General features: G+C 48.9%; 1 protein-coding gene across 9 annotated transcripts in view; it reads left to right on the top strand.

Moving 5' to 3' along the window:
• The window catches only part of NOD1 (nucleotide binding oligomerization domain containing 1), a 39,917-nt gene extending 18,533 nt beyond the window's left edge, over positions 1 to 21,384 (top strand). For 4 of the 9 annotated variants that reach the window (XM_039862640.1, XM_039862642.1, XM_039862643.1 and 1 more), the window contains exons 5-13: positions 116 to 1,940; positions 5,304 to 5,387; positions 6,647 to 6,730; positions 7,824 to 7,907; positions 10,307 to 10,390; positions 11,533 to 11,616; positions 14,042 to 14,125; positions 17,284 to 17,367; positions 20,221 to 21,384. In XM_039862640.1, coding sequence (XP_039718574.1) covers positions 116 to 1,940; positions 5,304 to 5,387; positions 6,647 to 6,730; positions 7,824 to 7,907; positions 10,307 to 10,390; positions 11,533 to 11,616; positions 14,042 to 14,125; positions 17,284 to 17,367; positions 20,221 to 20,293 — 2,486 coding nt within the window. In that variant the 3' untranslated portion in view covers positions 20,294 to 21,384. Of the gene's footprint in view, positions 1 to 115; positions 1,941 to 2,050; positions 2,402 to 5,303; positions 5,388 to 6,547; positions 6,731 to 7,823; positions 7,908 to 10,306; positions 10,391 to 11,532; positions 11,617 to 14,041; positions 14,126 to 17,283; positions 17,368 to 19,310; positions 19,423 to 20,220 lie in introns of those variants that run through there. The other 5 variants (XR_005652743.1, XM_039862644.1, XR_005652744.1 and 2 more) reach the window with 5 other exon arrangements.
• Positions 21,385 to 24,837: the final 3,453 nt, after the last annotated feature.

Raw genomic sequence — 24,837 nt, 5'->3', positions numbered from 1 at the left:
CCCTGTTTGATGCCATTTGGCTTCTGCTTTTCTCTCTCTGTCTCTGCCTCCACCTCTCCTGGGGCGCCTCACCTCCTGGGACTCCTGTGCCCCATCCTGCCCCGTTCTCCCGCAGTGAGCAGGTACACTCAGAAGCTGCGACACCAACTGGGCCGCGACTCCAAGTTCATCTTGTGCTACGCACAGAAGGAGGAGCTGCTACTGGAAGACATGTACACGGACACCATCGTGGAGCTGGTCAACTTCAGCAACGAGAGCCTGGGCAGCCTGGGCAGCCTGGCCTGCCTGCTGGACCACTCCACGGGCGTCCTCAACGAGCAGGGCGAGACCATCTTCATCTTCGGGGACGCCGGCGTGGGCAAATCCATGCTGCTGCAGCGGCTGCAGAGCTTCTGGGCCACGGGCCGGCTGGACGCCGGGCTCAAGTTCTTCTTCCACTTCCGCTGCCGCATGTTCAGCTGCTTCAAGGAGAGCGACGTGCTGAGTCTGCAGGACCTGCTCTTCAAGCATCACTGCTACCCGGAGCAGGACCCCGAGGAGGTGTTCGCCTTCCTGCTGCGCTGCCCGCACACGGCCCTCTTTACCTTCGACGGCCTGGACGAGCTCCACTCGGACTTCGACCTGAGCCACGTGCCCGACACCTCCTCGCCCTGGGAGCCCGTCCACCCCCTGGTCCTGCTGGCCAACCTGCTCAGCGGGACACTGCTCAAGGGGGCCGCCAAGCTGCTCACGGCCCGCACGGGCACCGAGATCCCACGCCAGCTCCTTCGGAAGAAGGTGCTTCTGCGGGGCTTCTCGCCCAGCCACCTGCAGGCCTACACCAGGAAGATGTTCCCGGACCGGGCGGTGCAGGGCCACCTGCTGGAGCAGCTGGAAGCCAACCCCAACCTCTGCAGCCTGTGCGCGGTGCCCCTTTTCTGCTGGATCATCTTTCGCTGCTTCCAGCACTTCCACAGCGCTTTCGACAGCTCCCCGCAGCTGCCCGACTGCACCGTGACCCTGACCGACGTCTTCCTGCTGGTCACTGAGGTCCACCTGAACAGGACACAGCCCACCAGCCTGGTGCAGAGGAACACGCGGAGCCAGACGGAGACGTTCCGTGCCAGCCAGGGCACCCTGCACTCGCTGGGGCAGGTGGCCCACTGGGGCATGGAGAAGAACCTCTTTGTGTTCGGCCAGGAGGCGGTGCAGGCCTCCGACATGCAGGAGGGAGCTCTGCAGTTGGGCTTCCTGAGGGCCGTGCCCGAGCTGGGCCTCGGAGGGGACGAGCAGTCCTACGAGTTTTTCCACATCACCCTCCAGGCCTTCTTTACCGCCTTCTTTCTCGTGGTGGATGACAAGGTGGGCACTCAGGAGCTTCTCAGGTTCTTCCAGGAGTGGGCGCCTCCCGGGGAGGCGGTGGCGGCCTCCTGCCCTCCCATCTTCCTCCCTTTCCAGTGCCTGAGGGACAGTGGCCTGGCGAGGGAAGACCCCTTCAAGAACAAGGATCACTTTCAGTTCATCAACCTCTTCCTGTGCGGGCTGTTGTCCAAAGCCAAACAGAAGCTCCTGCAGCACCTCGTGCCCGCCGCAGCCCTGAGGAGGAAGCGCAAGGCCCTGTGGGCACACCTGTTCGCCAGCCTGCGGTCCTACCTGAAGAACCTGCCCCGTGTTCAGTCCGGGGGCTTCAGCCAGGTGCAGGCCATGCCCACCTTCATCTGGATGCTGCGCTGCATCTACGAGACGCAGAGTGAGAAGGTGGGGCAGCTGGCGGCCAGGGGCATCTGCGCCAACTACCTCAAGCTGACCTACTGCAACGCCTACTCGGCCGACTGCAGCGCCCTCGCCTTCGTCCTGCACCACTTCCGCAAGCGGCTGGCCCTCGACCTGGACAACAACAACCTCAACGACTACGGCGTGCGGGAACTGCAGCCCTGCTTCAGCTGCCTCACCGTCATCAGGTGAGGCCTCAGGGCACAGGCAGCAGGGGTGGGGGCGGGGCTGGGGCGGGCCAGGCTCCGGAGACACCGGGGACCAGCCTCGTGGCATGGGATCTCCTGGATGTCCCTAAGAATCATGACCACTGGTCTTGGAACACCCGGAACCTTCTCTATCGCAGGCTGGCAGAGGGCAAGGAACAAAGCTCGAAGTCAGGCAGACCTGGATCGGCCTCAGCTGCATGTCCTTGAATAAGTTTGCTTGACTTGTCTGAGTCTCGGTGTCTTCATCTGGACAAAGGAGATGCTCATATCCTAGCAATTACAGTACAGTTGACCCTTGAACTATGTGGGGGTTAGGGGTGCTGACCCCCTGAGTAGAAAATCCACATAAAACTTTTGACTCCCCAAACACTTTACTATGAATAGCCTACTGTTGGCTGGAAGCCTTACCGATCACATAAACAGTTGATTATGTGATAACATATTTTGTATGTTACGTGGATTATATACTATATTCTTACAATAAAGTAAACTAGAGAGAAAATGTTATTAAGAAAATCATAAGGAAGAGGAAATACATATATTTTATGCACTTATGACCTACCTAAGTTTTCCTTAATTTTTAAAAATATTTCTAGGCTATGCGGCTTGCAGGTTTTTTCAAATTTTTGCAGATCTCCAAAAAATTTTCCAATATATTTATTGAAAAAAAATCCACGTATAAGTGGACCCGCGCAGTTCAAACCTATGTTGTTCCAGGGTCAAACGTAATAACAGTCAGCATTTATTGAGAATGGGTGAAGTCATTACAAGTCTGACCAGGTTTAATTCTCTTCACAATCCTGCAAGGTAGGTACTGTAATTGTCTTTGACAAATGAGAAAGTAGAGGCACAGAGAAGTTGAAAAGTTGCTTAAGGTCACACAGTTGGGCCGTAAAGTTACTCAAGGTCACACAGCTGGGCCATGGTGGAGCCACCATCATAAAGGACCTGCCTTTTGAGATTTGTAGCCCATGTCAAGCTTTTATAATTGCAGGAAAAGCAGAGTCTGTGCAAGTTGGCATTATTTACTTCCCATGATCAGAGCCAGCAGCCCTGAGCTGCCTGTGATTTCAGCAGAGAATGCTGACTCTTGATTAGTTTCCTGTTTGATGATTTCAAGGAAAGAGAGGCTGGTCTGCTATTTTCTACTAGCATTTCCTGTACAGACCACACCTTGTAAGGTTTCAGTTCTCCATTGCTTGGCTCATGTATTTCTGGAGAACAGAAGGGATTTGGAAGTGGTTCTAGGTACCTTTTTACACAAGACCAGAGTGTAAATTGAGATTGTGAGGGGACGGTGGGATGTAGGGAGCCCAAGGCTGCCCTGGCCTGGGAATTGGGAGGCCTGGAGCCAGCATCTCTTTGTCTGCAGCCTTAGGCAGTCTCACACTGGGTGCCTCCCTGTGCTCATCTCCTGAGATGGAAACTCTGCACCAGCGTGGTGGTCCTGCCCCAGGCAGCTGAGACCAAGTTTTCCTCCACACTAGTAAACAAGAAAGCAGGAGGAAATGGGACACCCCAGGGAAGCATTTTGAGCTCCCTGAGGGCAACAGTTAGGGTCAGTTTCGGCTGAGAATTAGAGTCAAAATATTGGTGGCTTAGATGTTACAAGCTTATTTGCCTCCCATGCAAAAAGAAGAGCCGTTCTGGGCTGCTATGGCACCTCCATAAACATCAGGAGCTTGCTGCCCTGCCGCCCACGCTCCCTGACTTCCACCTCTTGACACAAGATGGCTGCTCAAGCTCCAGCCATTTAGTCGACATTAAAGCCACCAGGAAGGAGGAAGGGCAAAGAAGGATGCACCTTATTATTTTAAGAAGACTTCTTGGCTATTGCTTATGAGACTCTGCTTAGGTTTCAATGGGTAGAATTTGATCGTGAGTACCCAGTTAAAAAAATTGGGGAATTCTGTTTCTAAGAAAGCATAGATATTGGGAGTGACTAGCAGCCTCTGCCACCCAGGGATGTACATGTACTGTGCCCCAGTGCCAAGGTGGGTACCATAGAGGGAGGGGTCCAGAGTGTCTGACCTGATCATTTATTTGGATGTGGCCTAAAAATCAAGCTTTTACCTGTTCAGCCTTTTACTTATTACAAAGGTCAGCTTGTGGGCCCAATTTGGCCCATGGATTTTGTCTATAAATAAAGTTTTATTGGTACGTAGCCATACCCATTTGTTTACATATTGGCTACTTCATACAAATACGCACTCGAGTGGTTGCAGGAGAGACCATATGGCCTGCAGAACCTAAAATATTTACTTTCTGGCCCTTTACAGAAAAAGTTTGCTGACCACTGGTCTATTACCTCACCCAGCCTCTGACCCTCACCTCATTCCTTACTTCCATCCATCCCTGAGCCCTATCCGTCCCTCAGCCTCACCTAAGTGATAGAGGGCTAAGAAAATCAGGGTAGTTTTTCCAGTGATGATAGGTGTAACCTCGGAGATATCGTGAGTTCGGTTCCTGACCAATACAATAAAGCAAATGTCACCATAAAGTGAGTCACACGAATTTTTGTTTTCCAGTGCATATAAAAATTATGTTTACATTATACTGTAGTCTATTGTTTGCAATAGCATCGTGTCTATAAAAAAGGTAGACAGCTCAATTAAAGAATACTTTATTGCTAAGAAAATGCCAGCCATCATCTGAGCCTTCAGCAAGTCGTAATCTTTTTGACACCAATCGACTCGCTCAAGGCAGGGTTGCCACAAACCTTCAATTTGTAAAACTCACGGTATCTGTGGAGCGTGATAAAATGAGGTAGGCCTGGTAGTAAGGAAATTATTTTGCAATGTAGCCACATCAGAATATCCTGGGAGTGTAGGGATTCCACAGAGCACTTCCAGTGTGCGGCTGGCCTTTATCCAGGAGCTGTCCATCATCCTGATGGACCCCTCTCTAAGCTGCCTGGTCTCTGAGGCAGCGTTTGCGTTAATGAGGAGTTGGACCGTGGAGTTGCCAAGATCTGCCTCTTCTGATCACAACTCCGGTGTTTCTCTATTGCCATTTGCGATTTCCCACACAGAACCACACTCCATGAGCTGTCGCCCTCCACTGGCATTTTCAGGTGGTGAGTCGGGTTTCACCCATGTGTTTGTAGTTGAATCAGCACTGTGCTGCGGCTGCACTGAGGAGCTGGTTCTGGGTGGGTCTGCCGGCCCACAGAGACCGGGCTCTCTGGGGACTGTTTGGCTGATTGCTACAACCATCCTCTCGGGGGCATTTGTGGCTGGGAAAACTCCACCACTATAGGCTTCTGCATCCTTGTGCAGTGACTGCTCCCTCGGAGTGAACAGCTGCTCTGATTTGTAACTTTTCTTCGCTGTTTTGTTTCAGACTCAGCGTAAACCAGATCACTGACAGTGGGGTAAAGGTGCTGTATGAAGAGCTGACCAAGTACAAAATTCTGACATATTTAGGGTATGTATTTCTCAAGAACACTGGTCCAGCTACATAATAATAATACATAGCAGGAGGAGATTGCCACTCACTTGGGTGACTAGTTGGTTGGGACCGATGGCCAGGAGCAGCAGAAAGAGCACTGGACTGGGAGCCAGGAGTCCTGGGTTCTGTTCTTGGCTCGGCCAGTAAGCTACTCTTCGAGCAAGTCAGGAAATTGTGCTGGGCCTCAGCATCCTCACTTATGTAACTGGGACCCTAATATAGGCAAGTAGCTGTTAAGAGTGGTGACGGGGGCGTGCAATGAGAGAGTATCTGGGGATGTGTTTTATAAACGTTAGAATACTGTTTATGTGTTAGACTTCATTACTGTGGGTCCATGATCCCTCATCCAGAACCCTAGGGGCAAGACACGGATCAGAATTCAGTGTACATGCTATGTACTAGTGACACCACCTAGCGAGTCTAGGCAATGCCCTGTTTTCAAATATTTGAATATTTCTGCAGCAAAATGTACGAATATTCAAACCAGTTGGGATAAAGACCATGAATAACTCCTATCAGTTGCCAAAATACTTACGAAAAACTTTGGGTTCTCAGAACCTTGAATTTGGGAGTTTGAGGCAAGAGGTCATGGGCCTGTCCAGCCAGCTCCACAGCCACTATTGATTAGAAGGTGGAACCTGCCTCTTCGGGCTTCAGTCCCCTCAGAGGAGAAATGAGGGCACTGAGGCCCATTAGGCCAGGCTTTCACCTCGGGGGTTCTGAATGACTCTGGAACCCTTTAATCCTGTCTAGTTACCACTTTCAACTTTTCCGCGTGTTGTTAAATTGGCATCAAGTGGTGAAATGACTAAATAGTAGACACTGAAAAGGTTCCAACACTCAGAAACGTTTCTCTCTCAAGATGCTGATTGTTACCTTAATCTCAAATTCCCCGTTACCTGCCATTTATCGAGCACGTGCAAGGGCTTGGCGTGATCTCATATAATCCTCGTGAGGGGGCCGCCGTTCTTTCCCCTGTGTTACAGATGAAGAAACTGAGGCACAGAGTGGTTCAGTAACTTGTCCCAGGTCGTAAAGCTGGGGAAAGTGGCAGAGTGGCTTCGAATCCAGCCTGTGAGACCCCAGAGTCCCAAACTCTGGTCTCCACGGGCTCTTCCTTTCCCCTTTCGACCCAGACTTCGGAAATCAGACAGCACATAATCACTTTAAAAAATGGGGATCATTAAGACGGCATCAGGCGTCGTAGAGTCTTATGCCCGTGCTTTCTCTCGAAGCTTATACAACAACCAGATCACTGATGTCGGAGCCAGGTACGTCGCCAGAATCCTGGATGAATGCAAAGGCCTCACACACCTTAAGTAAGTGGGGTGGGCGTGGCAAGTGCCCTAGCAGCTTTTCTTGGTCATTATTCAAACAAATAATAAATGTCACCCGAAAGAGTCCAGGGCCTTATTGGTTAAATCAGCAGACCTGTGTGTGGAAGGGGAGCTGGCCCTGTGGAGGATTTAGGACCTGTGGGTGAGGCTCGGATTTTGGAAGGGCCACCTACCACTGATGAGGGGAAGCTCGGCATGTTGATCTCATCAACTACGGGCAGGAAGAAGGCCACAACTGTCACCCTTTCTGGAGGTCTTTTTCCTCCAAGGAAGTTCCTCATTGTCTTGGTCCTTTTAGGAGTCTATAACAAAATACTGTAAGCTAAGTTACTTATAAATACCCGAGGCTGTTTATAAGTTCACGATTCTGGAGGCTGGGGAGGCCAAGACCAAAGTTAGGTGGCAGGTTAGGTGTCTGGTGAGGGCTCGATTTTTGGTTCACAGATGAGGCCTTGCTGTGCCCTCACATGGTGGAAAGGGGTCGAGGAGCTCCTAGGGCCTCTTTTATAAGTCACTAATCCCCATTCATGAGGGCTCCACCCTCATGACCTAATCACTTCCCAAACGCCCCGCCTACTAACACCATTGCCCTGGGGTTAGGATTTTGGAATATGGATTTTGGGGAGGACACAAACACTCAGACTAGAGCACCCACCTAGTTGAAAGCAAGATCCTCGATCCTTGGCCCTTTCATAGAAATACCCTGCAAGGGTGACAGTGCACCGGGCTTGGGGGAGCCCCTGGTGCTGTCCTGGCAATGGGAACACACGCCGTGACTGTTTGCAGCTGAAGCAGGAACCTCCCTGGTCTGCTGATGGGAACGAGCAAGGCTCCAGAGGTCATTTAGAGAACACCCAGGGAAACTTGGGTCCCTAAGTGTCTCCCAGAGAGGAATCCTGACTGGCCCTCCTCAGGCGTCCGTCCTTCCCTGAGTGGGAGCCCAGGGCATAGCTGCTGTGGGTCCCAGGAGAAAGGTCACTCCTCCCAAGAGGGGCCAGAGGGCTCTGTGCTGAGGACGAGGGTGGCCGAGTCCCCTCACAGCTGGAGGCTGACGCGTGCACGACTCCCTCTGCAGACTGGGAAAAAACAAAATCACGAGCGAAGGAGGAAAGTGTCTCGCCCTGGCCGTGAAGAACAGCAAATCGATCAGTGAAATTGGGTGAGTAGAGACGGATGCACACGTGTGCACGACATGACCCATTCTGTGTCCCTGAGCACCTGCTGGTCTCCTTGCACACACACACACACACACACCAGCGGGATCGCTGGGCAGGCTGTGGGGGACGGGCACAGAGAGCTTTTGTCCCCGAGCCCTACCGGGTCCCACTGGACCCTGCCGGGGAGGTGCTGTGGGAAGTCTCAGGATTGGCTGCAACTTCAGTTGTGCAGACGTTTATTTAATTCATGCAGAAATCAGTATTATCACCGCCAGCAAATGAAGGGAGCCGTTCTCGCCCTCAGGCAGATGTTCTTCACTTTAAGAATATTATATATTCTCTGGAGATTTTTTTAACTCAATTTTTTGTCATGGTATAATACACATACCATAAAAGTTACCGTATTAATCATTTTGAAGTGTGCAGTTCATTCGCATTAAGCACATCTATGTAGTTGCGCAACCATCTCCAGAACTCTTTGGACCTTGCGATACCCATGAAACAATAACTTCACATTCCTCCCTCCCTCCAGCCCCTGGCAACTACCATTCTGCTTTCTAATTGGACCACCGCAAGTACCTCGTATAAGTGGTCACACAGTATTTGTCTTTTTGAGACTGGTTATTTCATCGAGCCTAATCTCCTCAAGGTTCATCCACGTTCCGACATGTGTCAGAATCTCCTTCCTTTTTACGGATGAATAATAGTCCATTGTATGTATATCTCACATTTTGTCTATCCATTCATCTTTGGATGGACGGTTGGGTTGCTTCTGCCTTTCAGCTATTGTGAATAATGCCGCTGTGAACACGGGTGTACAAATATCTCTTCGAGCCCTTGCTTTCGATTCTTGTGGCTCTGTACCCAGAAGTAGAATTGCTGGATCGAATGGCAATTCTATTTCTAAGTTTTTGAGGAAACACCATGCTGTTTTCCATAGTGGCTGCACCATTTCACATTCCCACCGACAGTGCACAAGGATTCCAATTTCTCTGCATCTTCACCAACACTTGTATTTTCTGGTTTTTTGACAGTAACCATCCTAGTGGGTGTGAGGTGGTATCTCATTGCGGTTTTGATTTGGAGGATTTTCAAAGCTTTTTATATTGTCATAATTTTTTATTCAATTATAAAAGAAGCAGATACTTTTATTGGTAAACTATGGAAAATGCAAAAAGTGTAATTAATAAAAAAAATCATTTTCTCAGAAATAGTTATTGTCGACGTGAGGTCAGGTAAGCTTTCTTTCTCTCAGCTGTATGTGTTCCCTCTGTACTAATATATATATATATATATTTTTTATATAGGAGAGGTCAAACTATATATATGGAATTTTTTTCTACTCTTTTTACTGAATTAAAAATTTGATACCATTCAATTAGTGCACATGCTTTTTAAGCAGAACACTGAAATCTCTCATTCTGGGGTTTTGGCAGGCCATCCCGGGAGGGATGTAGGGAGGTCGCTGGCTTGGGGGAACGCGTTGCCAAGGCAGCGGGGGTTCTGCTGTGTGAGACCCAGGCACTCTTGCTTTGCTTTATGCAGATGGCACCCCTCAGTCTATGGGGGGTGGCTGATGCTTATCATAGGCCAGGGGCTGTTCTAAGTGCTTTGCAAATATTAACTCACTCAGTCCTCCCAGCAACTCTAAGAGGAAATTATCCCCCTTGGTAGACGAGGGGACTGAGACCCAAGAGATGACACAATTGGCATAAGCGTGTGCAGGGCCGGGATGTGAGCTCTGCCTCTGGAGCCCGGCACTGACCTGCAGACCCTCGGTTTAGCCAAAGCCTCTCAGGTTACCTGCTCTGGGGGAGAGAGTACGGCTTCGTCACTGCAACCCCCCTCCCAAGCGCAATAACCCATAGAGCACGGTGTGGTCACGTCCTCTTTACATAAAAGGATCATGCCGTTAAGGTTTCTGAGTGTGCTTTCTGATCTTTGCTTCGTGAAAGACTGACCGTGTCTTCAAGGATGTCTCTGTCCCCTGCACAGAGTCGAATGGGTGCCAAACATCCAGTGCATCACAGGCCTTTCCTCTTAGGCTGCTGCGAACCTGTATACTCTGTGGGTGCTGTTTCTGGGACAGTCATGAGTTTAGGCTCTCTGACTAACACCTTTCTGAAAGCTCGAGGGCAAGACTTGGTATCTAATTGTGCAACTTGCTGAGGGAACTTCTGTTCACGAAGCTTCTGCTGCTCTTCTTCCTTACGTTTCCCCTTGAATTCGAAATCCAGGGCAGCTCGCTAAGGGGCTGGCGTAGGAATTCATCTCCAGGCCACAGCTCCATGGACGGAGCAAAAGCATCTGCCTGTTGAGTGTGTATGGTCCATCTGTGGCCACCGGCGGAAAATAAGGGGCGAGCGTGAGCTAACTTTTACTGTCTTGCCTCTGCCCTCAGGATGTGGGGCAACAGCATCGGTGATGAAGGAGCAAAGGCCTTCGCAGAGGCTCTGAGGAACCACACCAGCCTGACCAACCTAAGGTAACTGCTGCCCCTGATGCTTGCTGTCTCCGGGGGTCAATCTGCTCACTCCCAGAGCCTCTTGGTTTGCCAGTGGAGGGGCCAAGAAGAGGGTGGTTGGTTTTTCTAATGGGGGAGAGCTTTGTGTGTGATTTTTTTAAAAAATGTTTTTTACTGATGCATAAGAGACATACAGTAAAGTACATTACTCTTAAGTGTTCAGTTCGATGATCTGATATAGGTACACACCAATATGATCACCACCCAGATCAAGACATAGGACATTGCCAGCCCCTCGGCCATCTCCCTGTGCCCCTTGGGGAAGAATTCTTAAGTCCTGATAAAACCGAAAGGGACACAGCGTTTCCTCGTTCTCAGGATGGTGCTGGGACAGAGGGGCCCCTTTTTTCCTGTACATAAACATGTTCCTCCTGGCCCTCCTTTAGGCCAAACCTCAGAGCCTTGGGTGTCCCCTATCACAGCAGTCCCCAACATTTTTGGCATCAGGGACCAGTGCTCCTATGAGAATCTAATACCCGATGATCTGAAGCGGAGCTGAGGCGGTGATGCCAGCACTGGGGAGCGGCTGCAAATATAGATGAAGCTTCGCTGCCCACCCGCCGCCCACCTCCTGCTGTGCGGCCTGGTTCTTAACAGGCCACAGATTGGTACCGGTCCACAGCCCAGGGGTCCAGGGAATCCTGTGCTATTGCTTGCATTCTTCCTGCCAGTGAAAGAGAATGAGATGGTGGAGGCAATGGCATAATTCCTTATTTACGAGAACAGAGGAAACTTCTCCAGCTCTCATTGCTGGGCACCTTGAAACTGTCAGCCCTCTGACACAGAGCTCACCAGGCCTCCAGTCTGCACTGTGACCAGGTCTCGCCAATGTTGCATTTCCTGTCCGACCAGGTCTCACCAATGTTGCATTTCCTGCCTGGCCTTTCTCTGATCAGTCTGGCACCTGACCTCATGCTCTGAACGTGGGCTCTGGAGCAGCAAAGCCTGGTCGGCTGCTGGGGAGGCCAAGCACGGCTGCTTCCCGCCTCAAGTCAGCCCAAGGAGGGCCCCCTTCAGGCGGGGTCTCCCAGCAATTTAGATTGCGGAAGCTACAGGCAGATATTGATGGGCCTCTGATAATCCACCTGTGTTTTCCTTCCTAGTCTTGCATTCAATGGCATCTCTACAGAAGGAGGAAAGAGCCTCGCTCAGGCCCTGCAGCAGAACGTGTCTCTGAGAATATTCTGGTAATAAACAGAGTCGTTTTGAACGGTTGGGTCCCGGGGAGTATTCCAAAGACTGCACAGCCGAGACTCTTAACTGAAAAGCTGCCTCTCAGCTGAAAAGGCTCTAGGCCTTTCCTCAAAGTGAGGCTGCGAATTTCCTGCCAGAGAAGAGAATGGCCATTCCCAGAAGCACGAACAGGTGCAGAAGAGGGGTGCAGGGTAGGCAAGCCGAGGAGCGTGAGTTCAAGGCCTTAGCTTTCTTTGCCAGCCTGAGCCTCGGGAAAACCACAGGCTGGTCGTTCAGTCAGGAGTAGCCTCAGAACCACCCCCAGATTTGCCTTCGAGAGTCCCACTGTCATGCACGTGGCCCCAAATCTTTTCCCTTCCTCCCCTTACACAGCTTTCTTCCCCGTGCAGCCTCCTCCTTCGCCAAGTAGCCACATCAGGACTCAGCTTTCACCTCTCACCTGTCATAGGAAGCTCACTGTCCTCGGTCCCTCTCTGCATTCCAGGGGCGCTAATTAAGTGTATGTTGCCTACCAATGGTGCCTTCTTTCCTGTTTGTTTTTCTTTTGGTCATTTACTCTGTTTTAAATGTATTTATCTGTAGTTTTTTTACTTGCCTGTATCATAAATTCCTTACAGGTGAGGAAATTGTACCACACATCTCTCTCATCCTCCTCACACTGCTCTGTGCTCATGAGATAGTGGCTAAATTAGTTCATTAAAATGTCATCACTAGGAGCGTTCTGCTACTAGGCCTGCCTGGCCAGCAAATGCATTCTTAATTCTTTTCCCCTCGAAACAACATTTTGAAAAGCAATATGTTTTTTTTGAAAAAATGTAAGACACTGAAGTCTGAAAAGTAGGAAGTGAAAGTATCTTCTCCTTCGTATTTTCTAAATATAACCTTTTCTTCTAGCCTTTTAGCATTTGAATGTACATATGTCGAAATCCATATATATATATATATATATATTTTTTTTTCTTACAAAATAGAATAGCATTTAGCAAATGGCTTTAAGAAAATCTTAACCATAAGTTATCTATATTTTACATGTCCATTTATGTCAGGGTTTCTCAATCTCAACACTTGAGATTTGGCCCAAATAATTCTTTGTTTTGGAGGCCGTCCTGTGCATTGAGGGATGTTTAGCCGAATGCCTTGCCTACCCATTACATACTAGTAGTCCCCCCAATTGTGATGATCAAAAATGTCTCCAGACATCGACAAATGTCCCCTGGAGAGGGAATGGCAGTGGTTGAGAACCACTCCTCTACACGGGTCATAATGTCAAACCCAGCACTTCCTGAGACCCGGCTGTGTGCCACACGTTAACCTCAGCCTTCACACGTATCCACGCACCCTCTCACGTACCCACGCACCCTCACAACCACCCTCTGAGGTCTGTGCTACCACCGTGCACACTTACAGGTGAGAAAACGCAGGCCCAGAGAAGTTAAACCGCCTGCCCAAGGTTCCGCTGCTGGTAGGTGACACACACCTGGCACGTCTGGCTTCCGAGCACGTAGGACACCATGCTCTGTGCCTCCTTCTTACGTGACCTCATTCTCTAAGGACTGCACAGCGTCCCGTTGAATAGACACCCTCCATTTATTTTGCCAGTTGCTTTTATTGGTAGATATTTAAATTTGTTCACTTTTTACATCATGTTTGATAATTCTGCAAGCAATACTTTATGTAGACATCCTTGTGCACATGTCTTTGCACACTGCAGGGCCAACTTCTAGAAATCTGTTGCCTCAAAGTGTAACACATTAAAAATTTGGATAGACACTACTAAGTTGCCCTCCAAGGAATGATTTTTTAAATGTTTTTTCTGTTCCATTTATCTTCCTTATTTATTCTTTCATCCACTGGCACACCAGGTTCCAATCCTATTTGCATCCGGGAGCTTCTAGCCTTCCAGTTATTTTACAAACGACTGAGTTATTTTACAAACAACTGAGAGACTTCCTGAACTTTCAGTCACTGAACTTGGGTCCCTTAAACTGGCCTCAGAGCAAAGCGCTGGACCCATTTTAACATCAGTCGGCAGGCTTTTTTAGGTTTTCATCCGACTGACTTTGGTAGCATGCTGTCAGCGCTGTTCAAGGAATCTTGGAGGCTGGAGGAGACCTGAGAGGCAGGTATTATCTGGGGGTCCCTACCTCCCATGAGATCTGAGGGCTCAGTAAGCAAGGGGAGGGAGTACAGGCTCCTCTGAAGTAGGAGCGTGGATAAAGGCTTTGCCCTAGAAATGAAGCCCCATTTATCATCTGTGGAGCTTGGAGGCTGGGCTTGGAGCCTGGCTGTTTGCTGGGTTCTCAGTAAGTGATTATTAGTATAAGCTGGAACCTGGGCTGGGATCCCGCTTCTACGAACTCATTAAAAAATGTGTGCCAGGTAGGGCTCTCTTGAGTAAACACTTCCTTCCTTTTCTAGGCTCACCAAAAATGAACTCGACGATGAAGTGGCAGAGAGCTTGGCGGAGATGTTGGAAGTCAACCAGACATTGAAACATTTATGGTAACTCGTTTATGGGTTTTAGCGTATTCACAAAGTTGTGTAATCATCACTATTATCTAATTCTCGAACAATTTTGCCTGCTCACTTCCCCTACCATCCCCCACCAACCTGTATGTATTAAGCCGTCATTCCCCATCCTTCCTCTCCCCCAGTCCCTGAAAACCACTAATCTGCTTTTAGTCTCTGTGGATTTGCATATTCTGGGCATTTCATAGAAACGGGATCATACAGTGTGTGGCCTTTGTCTCCGGGTTCTTTCACGAGCAGGTTTTCAAGGTTCATCTACCTCATAGCATGTGTCAGTACTTCATTGCTGTTCATGGATGAATGATATCCCATTGTACGGTTATTCCACGTTTTGTATATCCATTCGTAAGTTGGTGGACATTTGCGTTGCTTTTACTTTTTGACGACTATGAATAATGCTACTGTGAATGGTCATGTGTGTGCTTCTGCATGAACATGTCTTCATTTCTCTGGGGCCGCTGGGTGTATCCTTAGGACCAGAATTACTGGGTCATATGGGGACTCTCTGTTAACTTTCGGAGGAACTGCTAAACTGTTTTCCAGAGTGGCTGCATTCCCACCAGTGATGTGCGGAGGCTCCCGCTTCTCTGCATCCCCATCAACTCTTGTTATTATCTATCCTTTTGAGTCTTGCCATCCTAGTGAGTGTGAGGTAATAGTTCATTCTGGTTTTGATTGACGTTTCTCTGATGGCTAATAACATTGGGCATCTTTTCATGTGCCTGTTGGCCATTTGTATATCTTCTTTGGAGAAATGTCCCCACGTTGTTGCCCATTTTTAAATAGGGTTATTTGCCTTCATATTGATAAGTCATTAGAGTTCTTTATATAATCTGGGTAGCAGACATTTATTAGATATACAATTTGCAAATATTTCTTCTCTATGGGGTGGAGTAGTGACCTTTGAAGCACAAAAGTTTTTAATTTTGATAAAGTCCAATTTATTTTTTCTTTGGATGCTTGTGCTTTAGGTATCTAAGAAATCCTTGCCTAATCTAAAGTCACAAAAGTTTACACCTAAGTTTTCTTTTAAGTGTTATAGTTTTGCTCTTTCTTTTAGGCCTTTGATCCATTCGGAGTTAATTTTTGTGTATAGCATGAGGTATAAGGGTGCAGCCTCACCCTTTTGCAAGTGGATATCCAGCTTATTGTTGAAAAGACTGCCTCTGCCTTTTCAATGGCCCTGACACTTTTGCCAAGAATTAATTGACCACGTATGCATGAGTTTATTGGTTTATTTCTTGACTTTCTAGTCTAGTTCATTGATCCATATGTTTATCCTTACGCCAACAACACACTGTCCTGATTATTGTAACTTTGTAGTAAGTTTTGAAATCAGGAAGTATGAGTCTTCTTAGGTATTGTTCTCAAGATTGGCTATTCTGGGTCCCTTGCATTTCCATGTGAGTTTTAGATTTACTTTATCAATTTTTGTAAAAAAAAAAAAAAAAAAAAAGCCAGACTACACTACTTTTACATCTTTTTGTTGTTGCTGTTGTTTTCTTTTCTTTCTGGCCTGTAGTTTTTCTTTTATGCCCTTCCCCAGGTGGCAGACCAGCCCCTCCAGGGAGAATTGAGCTAGAATAGGACTAGAGAGTGAGTCTTGGCTGCTGCGTGCATGCACAGGCCACACTGGCCCTGCCGAAGGTAGCCCCAGTGGGCATATGTGCCTGGACACTGCTGCTTTGGGGCTCTCTGCCCACCTGGCCTCTTGCTAACTCTTGGTCAGAGGCGGCTCACCCTGCCCCAAGCAAGGCCATTGGTAGCAGCAGCGAAGAAGTGATTAGAAAACAGCAGAGTTTAACCAAATGCAGAACTCCGTGCCCACTTCCACGTTCTATTTTTGCTTCTTTTGCAAAAATGTCCAGTTTCACTGTTTATGTTTACCAGGAGGTCATCGCCTCTGCCACTGAGCCCAGGTGGCCCGGCCTTTGGGAAATGGGGCTGGGAGCACTGGGTCCCAGTTGTAGCACAGTCACCATAGTCCAATGTGTTTGGGCAGTAATGGTGACAAGACCTTTCCACGGGGCACCATGGCGCAGAATGTGAGAACTGCTTCGTACACATTGTCCCACTGAAGCCTAACACGCCCTGGGTAGAGGAGATTCTTTGATGGTTATTCACATTTTACAGATCAGGCAAGCGCAGATCTTTAGCTGAGAAGTGGGGAGTGTAGATATGACGGGAGCTTTTAACCCCTATGCTAGACTGTCTCTTTAAGGGGTTGACCCCTTCACACTTAATTTCTATAATCTCATTGAGCACGGTAGCATAGGCCTTCATCTTCCTGGTAGGGTGCCTGCTTGGGTCAGTGCCAGGATTTCTAAGGGTCAAGTTCCGCAGTAGCCTTGTTCTACAAATAGCTAGGAGTGAGGGTGAGCCTGTGACCAAGTGTAGACGCAGCACTGCCTCGTGCAGCATTTATTTCCTGGCTGAGCTGGAGGCATGGCTGCCCAGGGGAGCATTTTAGGGGTTGCCCAGGCTTCCCAGCTATGTCTGAAGCCTTCGTTTCATTGGATCACTGCCACCCAACATGATGGATGGGGTGACTCTTAGAGGCCCCGTTATCATTGCTTTTCCACGCAGGACAATTGTTTCTCCTCCCTCCCTCGTGGATGTTGGAGAGGACATCGTCCCATCTCAGAAGCCTTTCTTTCCTCCAAAGAGAATGGCCTGTTGGTAGCCACTTAACTTTAGAAACTGCCTTGCCTTTCCCTGACCACCTGGAAGGAGACCCCAGACTGCCTGTTCCCCAGATGTGTTTCTTAGAATTTGATGTTCGGACCGGTGGTCTCCAGACATTTTTGATTGGGCTCCCTTGCAACGAAAAATGTCAAGCACACACACACACACGTATGTATGTTCACGTATTAAACTATTTCCATACGAATACACAGATATATTATGCTCACTATAAAAATATACAGGAAAATTAAACATTTTAAAGGATGTCCTTTATTCTGGTGGATCGGATCTAGACAATCTGAGTCAGATTAAAAGTCACGTGGACTCCGTTCTCCCCCTGACCCTGTCTGTTTCTTATCCCATCGTCCCCTTACAACTACCTAATGAAGCGGGCAGATTCAGTCCAGCATCATGTATTTGGTACAAAAGATGTGTTCTTCTTCCAGGCTTATCCAGAACCAGATCACAGCCAAGGGCATTGCGCAGCTGGCAGACGCGTTACGGAGGAACACGGGCATCGTGGAGATTTGGTAAGACCCACCTGCCGCATGTAACAGCAACAGCAATTGTTTTACTCAGCACCACTGGTTATGGGCCAGGAACCGTGTAGGGAAATTTCCATCTATTCCTCATCTTTGCAACAATCCTGTAAAGTAGGTGGTATCACCTCCATTTCACAGGTATAGAAACTGAGGCCCAGACCAAGGCCACAGCTAAAAGGAAAAGTTGGAGTTTGCCCTGTCTGCCTGACTCCATAGTCCGTGCTCTGCTCTCCTCCCCAGCCACCTTGTCCTGTCTCCTGTCCTGGAGTCATGTAGGGACAAACCGCCCAGGGAAGGGGATTCCCACTGATGAATCACTCTGGGGGACTCATGAGACTGAGATGGATGTGTTGGCCTGGAGTCTGGAGCTCATCCTCCCCCTTTTCTGGGCTTCTGGGCTTCCGGGCACACTTCCAGGCTGGATTTGAGCTGACTGCCTCTCCTTCTTGACTTCCTGTTTCTGCTCTGAGGACTTGCGTATGCCAGCGGGAGGGAACTGCGTCGTTCGCTTTACTGTGCCATCGAGCCCCATTCCACGTCTGTGTTGCCTCCCACAGACACTTACCCTCCGAGGTGGGGCTGGGCTTGCAGACTATGCGCACGGGTGGGAAGAGGGTCCTCGTCAGTGACAATGGCTTGGGTCAGGTGCTGGGGAAGAGGCAGCCCGCTGGCAGACAGGGCCCTGACCACCAGAGTGCTAAACTAACCAAGCTGAACCAAAACTCTAAGTGCTCTGGAACTTGTTCTTCACCTGGGGCCTGAGACAGCCTTTCAGAGCCTGAGGACGCAGTGGGGGCAGAGTCGGAGGCCCCTCAAGGACACGGACACGTGGCCGGAGTTCAGGCCCCCCTGGTGGCTTCCCTGAGGTCGGGGGCGGGGCGGGCAGCCTCACTGAACCCGAACCCTCAGCTCAGGGGTAGTTACTCGTTAACTACTGTCTTACTTCATGGCGGGGGAAAATTCCACAGCAAAGAAAACAAATCAATCGAGGTATAGCTTCCTGACCTCGGCCCCTGGAAGAGTGTTTTTTAAACTTTGCTTTGGAACTTGAGTGGATCATACGATCCGTTCGGTGAGTTTCAACCAGCATCATTTAGAAAACGAAACTGAGCAGAATCTCAGCACACACTGTGCATAGCGTATTTCATAATCTTGTCTCCCACGTGAGTGCGTGCGCACAGATGCTGGTTCACGATGTAACAGGTGATTCTTATGTGGGGTCACAGCCTGTTCCAGAGAAGAGAGCACGGCTCCAATAAGACCAGCGGAGGACACTGTGGCATCTGGGAACAGGATTGTAGTTTGCATTCATCTCCAGCTGCCCTCGCACCTGTCAGCCCTTCCCTACGACTAGTCCGTTTCTTGCTAGTTCTGTTGTTAGCATTTTTCACACTCCATTATAATAGCTCTCTGTGGAGCTGTCCCCTCTTGACTGTGAGCTCCTTGAGGGTAAGGCCTGGGTCACGGTGACTGCTGTGTCCCCAGGGACTGTGTTGGCACCGAGAATCCAACAGTGAACAAAATGGACTTGCCTTCATGGGTTTACCGTCCAGTGAGGATGATGCACAGTAAGAGCATCATTCAAGTAATTAATTGCAATCCTGAGAAGTGCTTTAACAAGGAAAGCTAAGAAAGGAACCTAACACAGGTGAGGTTTCAGGGAAGGTCTCCCTAAGGAAGTGGCATTTAACCTAAGCCATAAAGGGCGACTTGGAGTTAGTCAGGTGACGGGGGAGGGAAAGTGTTCCGGGTAGGGGGACCAGCGTAGGCAAAAGCTCTGAGGCAGGAAGAAGCATGGCATCGAGAAGCTGACGTGCTTCTGGGACTCAGACTGCGTGTAAGAGGGGGCAACAGGAGGCAGAGGAGATGGGGAGACTCGACTATGAAAGGCCTGTGGGTCACGTTACATATTTTGGTTTTTATCTTAAAAGCAATGGAAAATCATCGAAGGGTCTGAAGCAAAGAAGGATGCGATGAGATTTGCATTGTAAAAAGACCACTCTGGCTCCTCTAGGAAAATGGCTTTGAAGAGGCCAAGTACATGTAAGGGGATCAGTCGGGAGGATGTTGCAGTGATCCAGAGAAGAGATGATGGGTGCTCAGACCAGGATGGTGGTGGTGCAGATAAGGAGAGGCCCCAGGGAGGCCTTCTAGGGGTGTTTAAGGAAAAAAACAGAACTTGGTGACAGAATGTGAAGAGGCGGAGGAAGGGATCGGGGTTAACCCCCAGGTTACTAACTTGCACGACTGGATAGAAAGTGGTACTAGTCACTGAGCTAGGGACCCCCGGCGAGATGTGGCCACTTGGAGGTGCCTGGGAGACATCTGGTGAAGATGCTGAGTAGGTAAGTGGCTCCACAGCGGAGCCGTCTGGGCTGCAGGTCACTGGCGTCTGGACGAGGCTGTGGCCTAGATGAGGTTGCCTGGGAAGAAGGGCCTACGACCCAAGCCTGGGGGAAATCCGCAATCTATAGGTCACATGGAAGAGCATGTGGGGAAGGAGACTGAGATGGAGCGAGTGGCCAGATACAGGAGAAGAAACAGGGGGCGTCACATCAAGCCAAGGGGAGGTCGTGTTTCAAGAAGGAGGGAAAAGGCAGGTCAGCCAAATGCCTGTGAAGGTCATGAAAGGCAAGCCTGAAAAACGGCACTAAATTCTGGTTTATAGAGGCTACTGGTGACCTTAGTGAGACCCAGTTCCCAGAGTGATGGTAGCTGAAAGGCATGCATGCATGTTAGTATCGAGCAAGCATTTGAATAGGGCGCCTTAGGAACACACACGGGAAGGAGCCACAACAGTTCCCAACGTTTTAACTTGCGTCCTTTGTTTTCCTCCGACAGCCTAAACGGGAACTTGATAAAGCCGGAGGAGGCCAAAGTCTTTGAGGATGAGAAGCGGATCATCTGTTTCTGAGAGGATGCTTTCCTGTTCACGTGTCCGGGGCCTGCGAGGCTCTTTAGCAGCAGACGCCCCTCTGTGCGGTCACCTCGTCTGAGATGTCTGAAAGGACTCTGCTGAGAGGGGACCGCCAGGAGTCCACTGCCTTCGTGATGCGGATCAGCCTCCACGCGGACGCTCTGCCTGGCAGGCTCTCTGCATAGCTGCTATGTTTGCAGGGGAAGAGTGTGCTCTGTGAGCCATTTTCGTTACCGTAAACGTACTAAGAGGAGGCATTACTGCGTATCCATGATTCTTTTAACCTGAAACTAGAGGAATGAGACTTTGAGTTCGTAAAAACACCTGCCCTGAGGACCAGGAGTGCGTTGGTCACTGCCATCTTCGTCAAAGAGTTGGGGACGCGGTGCAAAGCTGGTGCCGAGTGTCCTGGAGAGAGAAAGGTGCTCGACGAACAGGTGTTTTTCCCTGAAATGTTCTCTTCTTCCTCGGTTCTGCTCCACGTGCTGATGCTACCCCCACTTCCCAGCGGCAGCTACTGAGCTGCCTACAGTGTGCGGATTTGACTCATCCAAGAAAGTTGGTGCCAAGGGAAGGACTCGTCGCAGGCTTGTTTCAGTCGTGGGGTCTCGCCGTCTGCCGGCAAAGATCACCGGGTGCCCTCTTAGCCGGTCTAAGAGAAAGGATGATGATGCCTTCAGATGCCGAGGTTCTGCCCGAGGATTTCTCCTGGATAGGCTGACGTCCTCCCATGAGCGAATACTGTGGGCGAAGCCGCTGTGCTCCAGGAAGAAGGATCACTGCCCGCTCTCCAAAAGGAATCAGGCATGGCTTACCTCTGTGGCCCTGGCATCCACAGAAGCTTCTCTCTCTCGCCCTCTTGAGGAAGGGAAGTCTCCTCCTGCCCGTGAGTAGTTGTGAGAGTGACTGAGCTGGAGCCAGGACTCAGGGAACCGCTGGAACCTGGGTAGCGGAGCATGGTAGACACCTGCCACCATGGCGGGCATGTGGTGGATGCCAGGTGGGGGAGCTGGTGGTCGAACCAGAGGACTTGTTCTTTTGCTAATTCATTTGCTAATAAAACACTGAAAACACTCAACTATTTCTAACTGCCTGAGTCTGGGATTTTTTTTTAAAGTACTCAACCCGGTAAGCAAGCTCTACTGCCTGAACCCTATGCAGACCCCCTCGGGGACACTCAATGCGCTGGTGGGGCCCTGGGGTGACAGGCTGTGAGGAGGGCTTGATGAAGGAAGGCCAGAGCCCTCTCCACCTACCATGGGACTAAAAAAAGCCGAAGAAGCAACTGAGACCTCTCCATCTGACCACCAAATCCACACGGATTGCTTCTCAGAGGGAGTGACTTGAGTCAGGGGTGGCTGGGGCCAGGACATGCTAGCATAGGCCAGATTTCACGGCCCTCTACACTGCCATGATAGGTCCTGGCAGGTCAGGTCGATGTCCACTGCCTTCCTCAGCTGTTCACCACTGAGTGGAGGACCCAGGTGACCCGGTCACCCACTGTGGCAAGAGGCACTGAGCTCAGAAGGGTCGGACATGACAGGTGGAGGCGTGAGGGGTTTCTGATAGTCCCTTCGAGTTCTCAGAGGTCCATCCTGCCTCGTTCAGCAGCCCTGTTAGAAAGACTGCAGTTTTAAGAGCTCACCCAGAAAGTGGTGGGGAAAAGTCTGTCACTCAGCCGCACGGCGGGAGGTGGGGGGCCATTCCCCTAAGGCAGCCCTCCCCTCACCCCAGATCCGGGTATTCACCTAACTCACCACCTGAGGCAGCAGCTCGAGAATCTAGACAGTAAATATGCCCAGAAAGCACAAAGGAGTGAGAATGGCAAGCTGACAGCCAAGGTGCTCTGAACAGACCTCAGACTTACCGAATGAAAGAACATTTCTCAGCCGACAAATTCCTATTTGATTAAACTGCTAAGTCTAAACTTTTAAGAGTCTAAAATTTGCTCAGAAAAATATGCCTGCTCTTAGAGACTACAAAATTTGTGAGGTGGTACCTTAAATTCTATTTAGAAATACTTTGCTCTTCTAGATGGTGAACGGTCGGTTTTCTATTTATTTCTCTTATAAAAATGAAATCGGGCCCCTAATTTGCTGGAAAGCTCCACTGCCCACAGGTAAGCTTCTGTGCGGAGACATGGAGACGTTTCTCAGTCAAGAAAAAGACGATTAAAAAAAAAAAAAATGAATTCCACCAACTTGGGCTATGACTATTTCTTTCCACAGAACATCTTGGTTGGTTTTGGGAAAGAAACTAAAACTACGGCTCCCATATTTCAGAGATGCATTTATGGCACGTTCATGCTGACTTGGAACTTATAAAAAAAAGCCACGTCAAGTCACCGTGTTGCTTTGGGCCAGGTCCTAAGACTATCAGAATCTCAATTTCCTCCTTGAAAAATGGGAATCCGAGGGTCCTGACTCACAGGCTTGTTGAGAAGATTAAATGAGCTGATGCACAGAAAGCAGTTGGCACAGTGCCCGGCACAGGGTCCCCACTCCAGATATGCCGGTTATCATTCAAGCAACGTCTCATTTCTGCTCACAGTGGAACCCCCAGGTTGTTCTCAACTCAGTCTTAGGCTTAGGGAACTTCCCAACAAGGCCAAATATGGGACTGGAATTTCTGAAAGTCAAGTCCAGAAACAGCCAACATCAAGCTTCTTGCAATATCCTAGTTTGTCGGTGAAAAGCATAGCTGTTTGTTTTCATCATTATCACTGAAAAGCCTTACACGATCTAAGTGTCACCCGCCGAACAGGGGGACATGTCCATGTCTTCACCGCACGGAGCGGGAGCCAGAGCCACCACGAAGCCAGGCCCGTGAGCCGAGGCCAGGCGTCCTCTTCGGCTCCTTAACCCAGAAGGAACATTTGGCTCACTGATATTTTGGCTCACTTCCAGGTGTGGCACATGTCTATTTCCACAAAAACCAAAACCCCAAAACCTCGCTCTGGAGCTGAAAGGTAAAACCATGACTATTACCCCAGGTCCGGGTCCACAGAGAGGAATTTTAATAAAAGTGGAATTAGCTCGAGAGGCCGAGGCCTGAGTTCCCACACAGACGGGCTTGTAGCAGAAAGCGGGTCCCAGGGGCCGTCCCGGCACACGTCTCTCAGCCTTAAAACCAAATTCGCGGCACCAAGACCAGCTTAAAACTGTTAGAGGCACTAAGCACTAAAAAGGTTAGGGACCCCCAATGACCTGTAATCCAAAAAAATAAAAATTAAACAATAGCAAATTATAAAATAAGTGCCAGGACGTTAACCAAGTTTCTGATTTTTCCCATGACGACTCGGGTGCTTTCCTGGGCAAACAACAAATATCAAAATATCTTTAAATTTTTTTCTTGATTTTTTTTCTTCCTGTCATAGTGCTTTATTTTGGTTATAAAAACAATATCACGATATGAAAAGAAAATTTAAAAATAATGCGTACTCTTTAATAAATGGTGCTGGGAAAACTGGAAAGCCACCTGCAAAAGAATGAAACTAGACTGTTGTCTATCACCATACACCAAAATCAACTCAAAATGAATTAAGGACCTGAATATAAGGCCTGAAACAATAAAATGCATAGAAAAAAAACAAAGGAACTAACCTCAAGGACCTTGGACTCAAAGAGGATTTTATGAACGACCTCAAAGGCAAGGGAAATAAAAGCAAACATAGATGAAACTAAAAAGCACAGCAAAAGAAACCGTCAACAGGGTAAAGAGACAACCATCCGAATGGGAAAATATATTTGCAAGCAATGCCTCCGATAAGAGCTTAATATCTAAAATATACAAAAGAACTCATACAACTCAATAACAACAAAAAACCAAATGATCCAATCAAAAAATGGGCAGAGGACCTGAACAGACACTTCTCCCTAGAGGACATATAAATGGCCAACAAATATATAAAAAGATGCTCGACATCGCTAGCTATTAGGGAGATGCAAATCAAAACCGCAATGAGACACCATCTCACACCTGTTAGAATAGCTGTAATCAACAGGACAAGCAATAACAAATGTTGGAGAGGATGCGGAGAAAAAGGACCCCTCACATACTGCTGGTGGGACTGCGAATTGGTACAGCCACTATGGAAAACAGTATGGAGGTTCCTCCAAAAACTAAGAATTGATCTACCATACAATCCAGCCATCCCCCTACTGCGTATTTACCCTGAAGACTTGAAAACCCATATCCGAAAAGATATTTGCACACCGATGTTCATAGCAGCATTATTCACAGTGGCCAGGACATGGAAGCAACCGAAGTGTCCTATGATAGATGATTGGCTGAAGAAGCTGTGGGACATATATACCATGGAATATTACTCAGCCATAAGATGGAAACTACTTCTCCCAACAATCCTATGGAGGAGAATTATTTCATGAATGAGGAAACCGAGAACAGTGAGTTATGGATATGAATCTTGCCTTGCTAATCAGAATGTGTATAAAAATGGAACAAAGAAAGGGCAAAGTCTTCCAGGAGAGGGATTTTGGCAGACGTGGGAAGTTCTCCCTGGCAACAGCTAAGATTTTGAG

This window comes from Pteropus medius, unplaced genomic scaffold, assembly GCF_902729225.1.
Source record: "Pteropus medius unplaced genomic scaffold, Ma_sr-lr_union100, whole genome shotgun sequence".
NCBI classification, from domain to species: domain Eukaryota; kingdom Metazoa; phylum Chordata; class Mammalia; order Chiroptera; family Pteropodidae; genus Pteropus; species Pteropus medius.
This window is presented reverse-complemented; position numbering and strand designations above follow the sequence as displayed.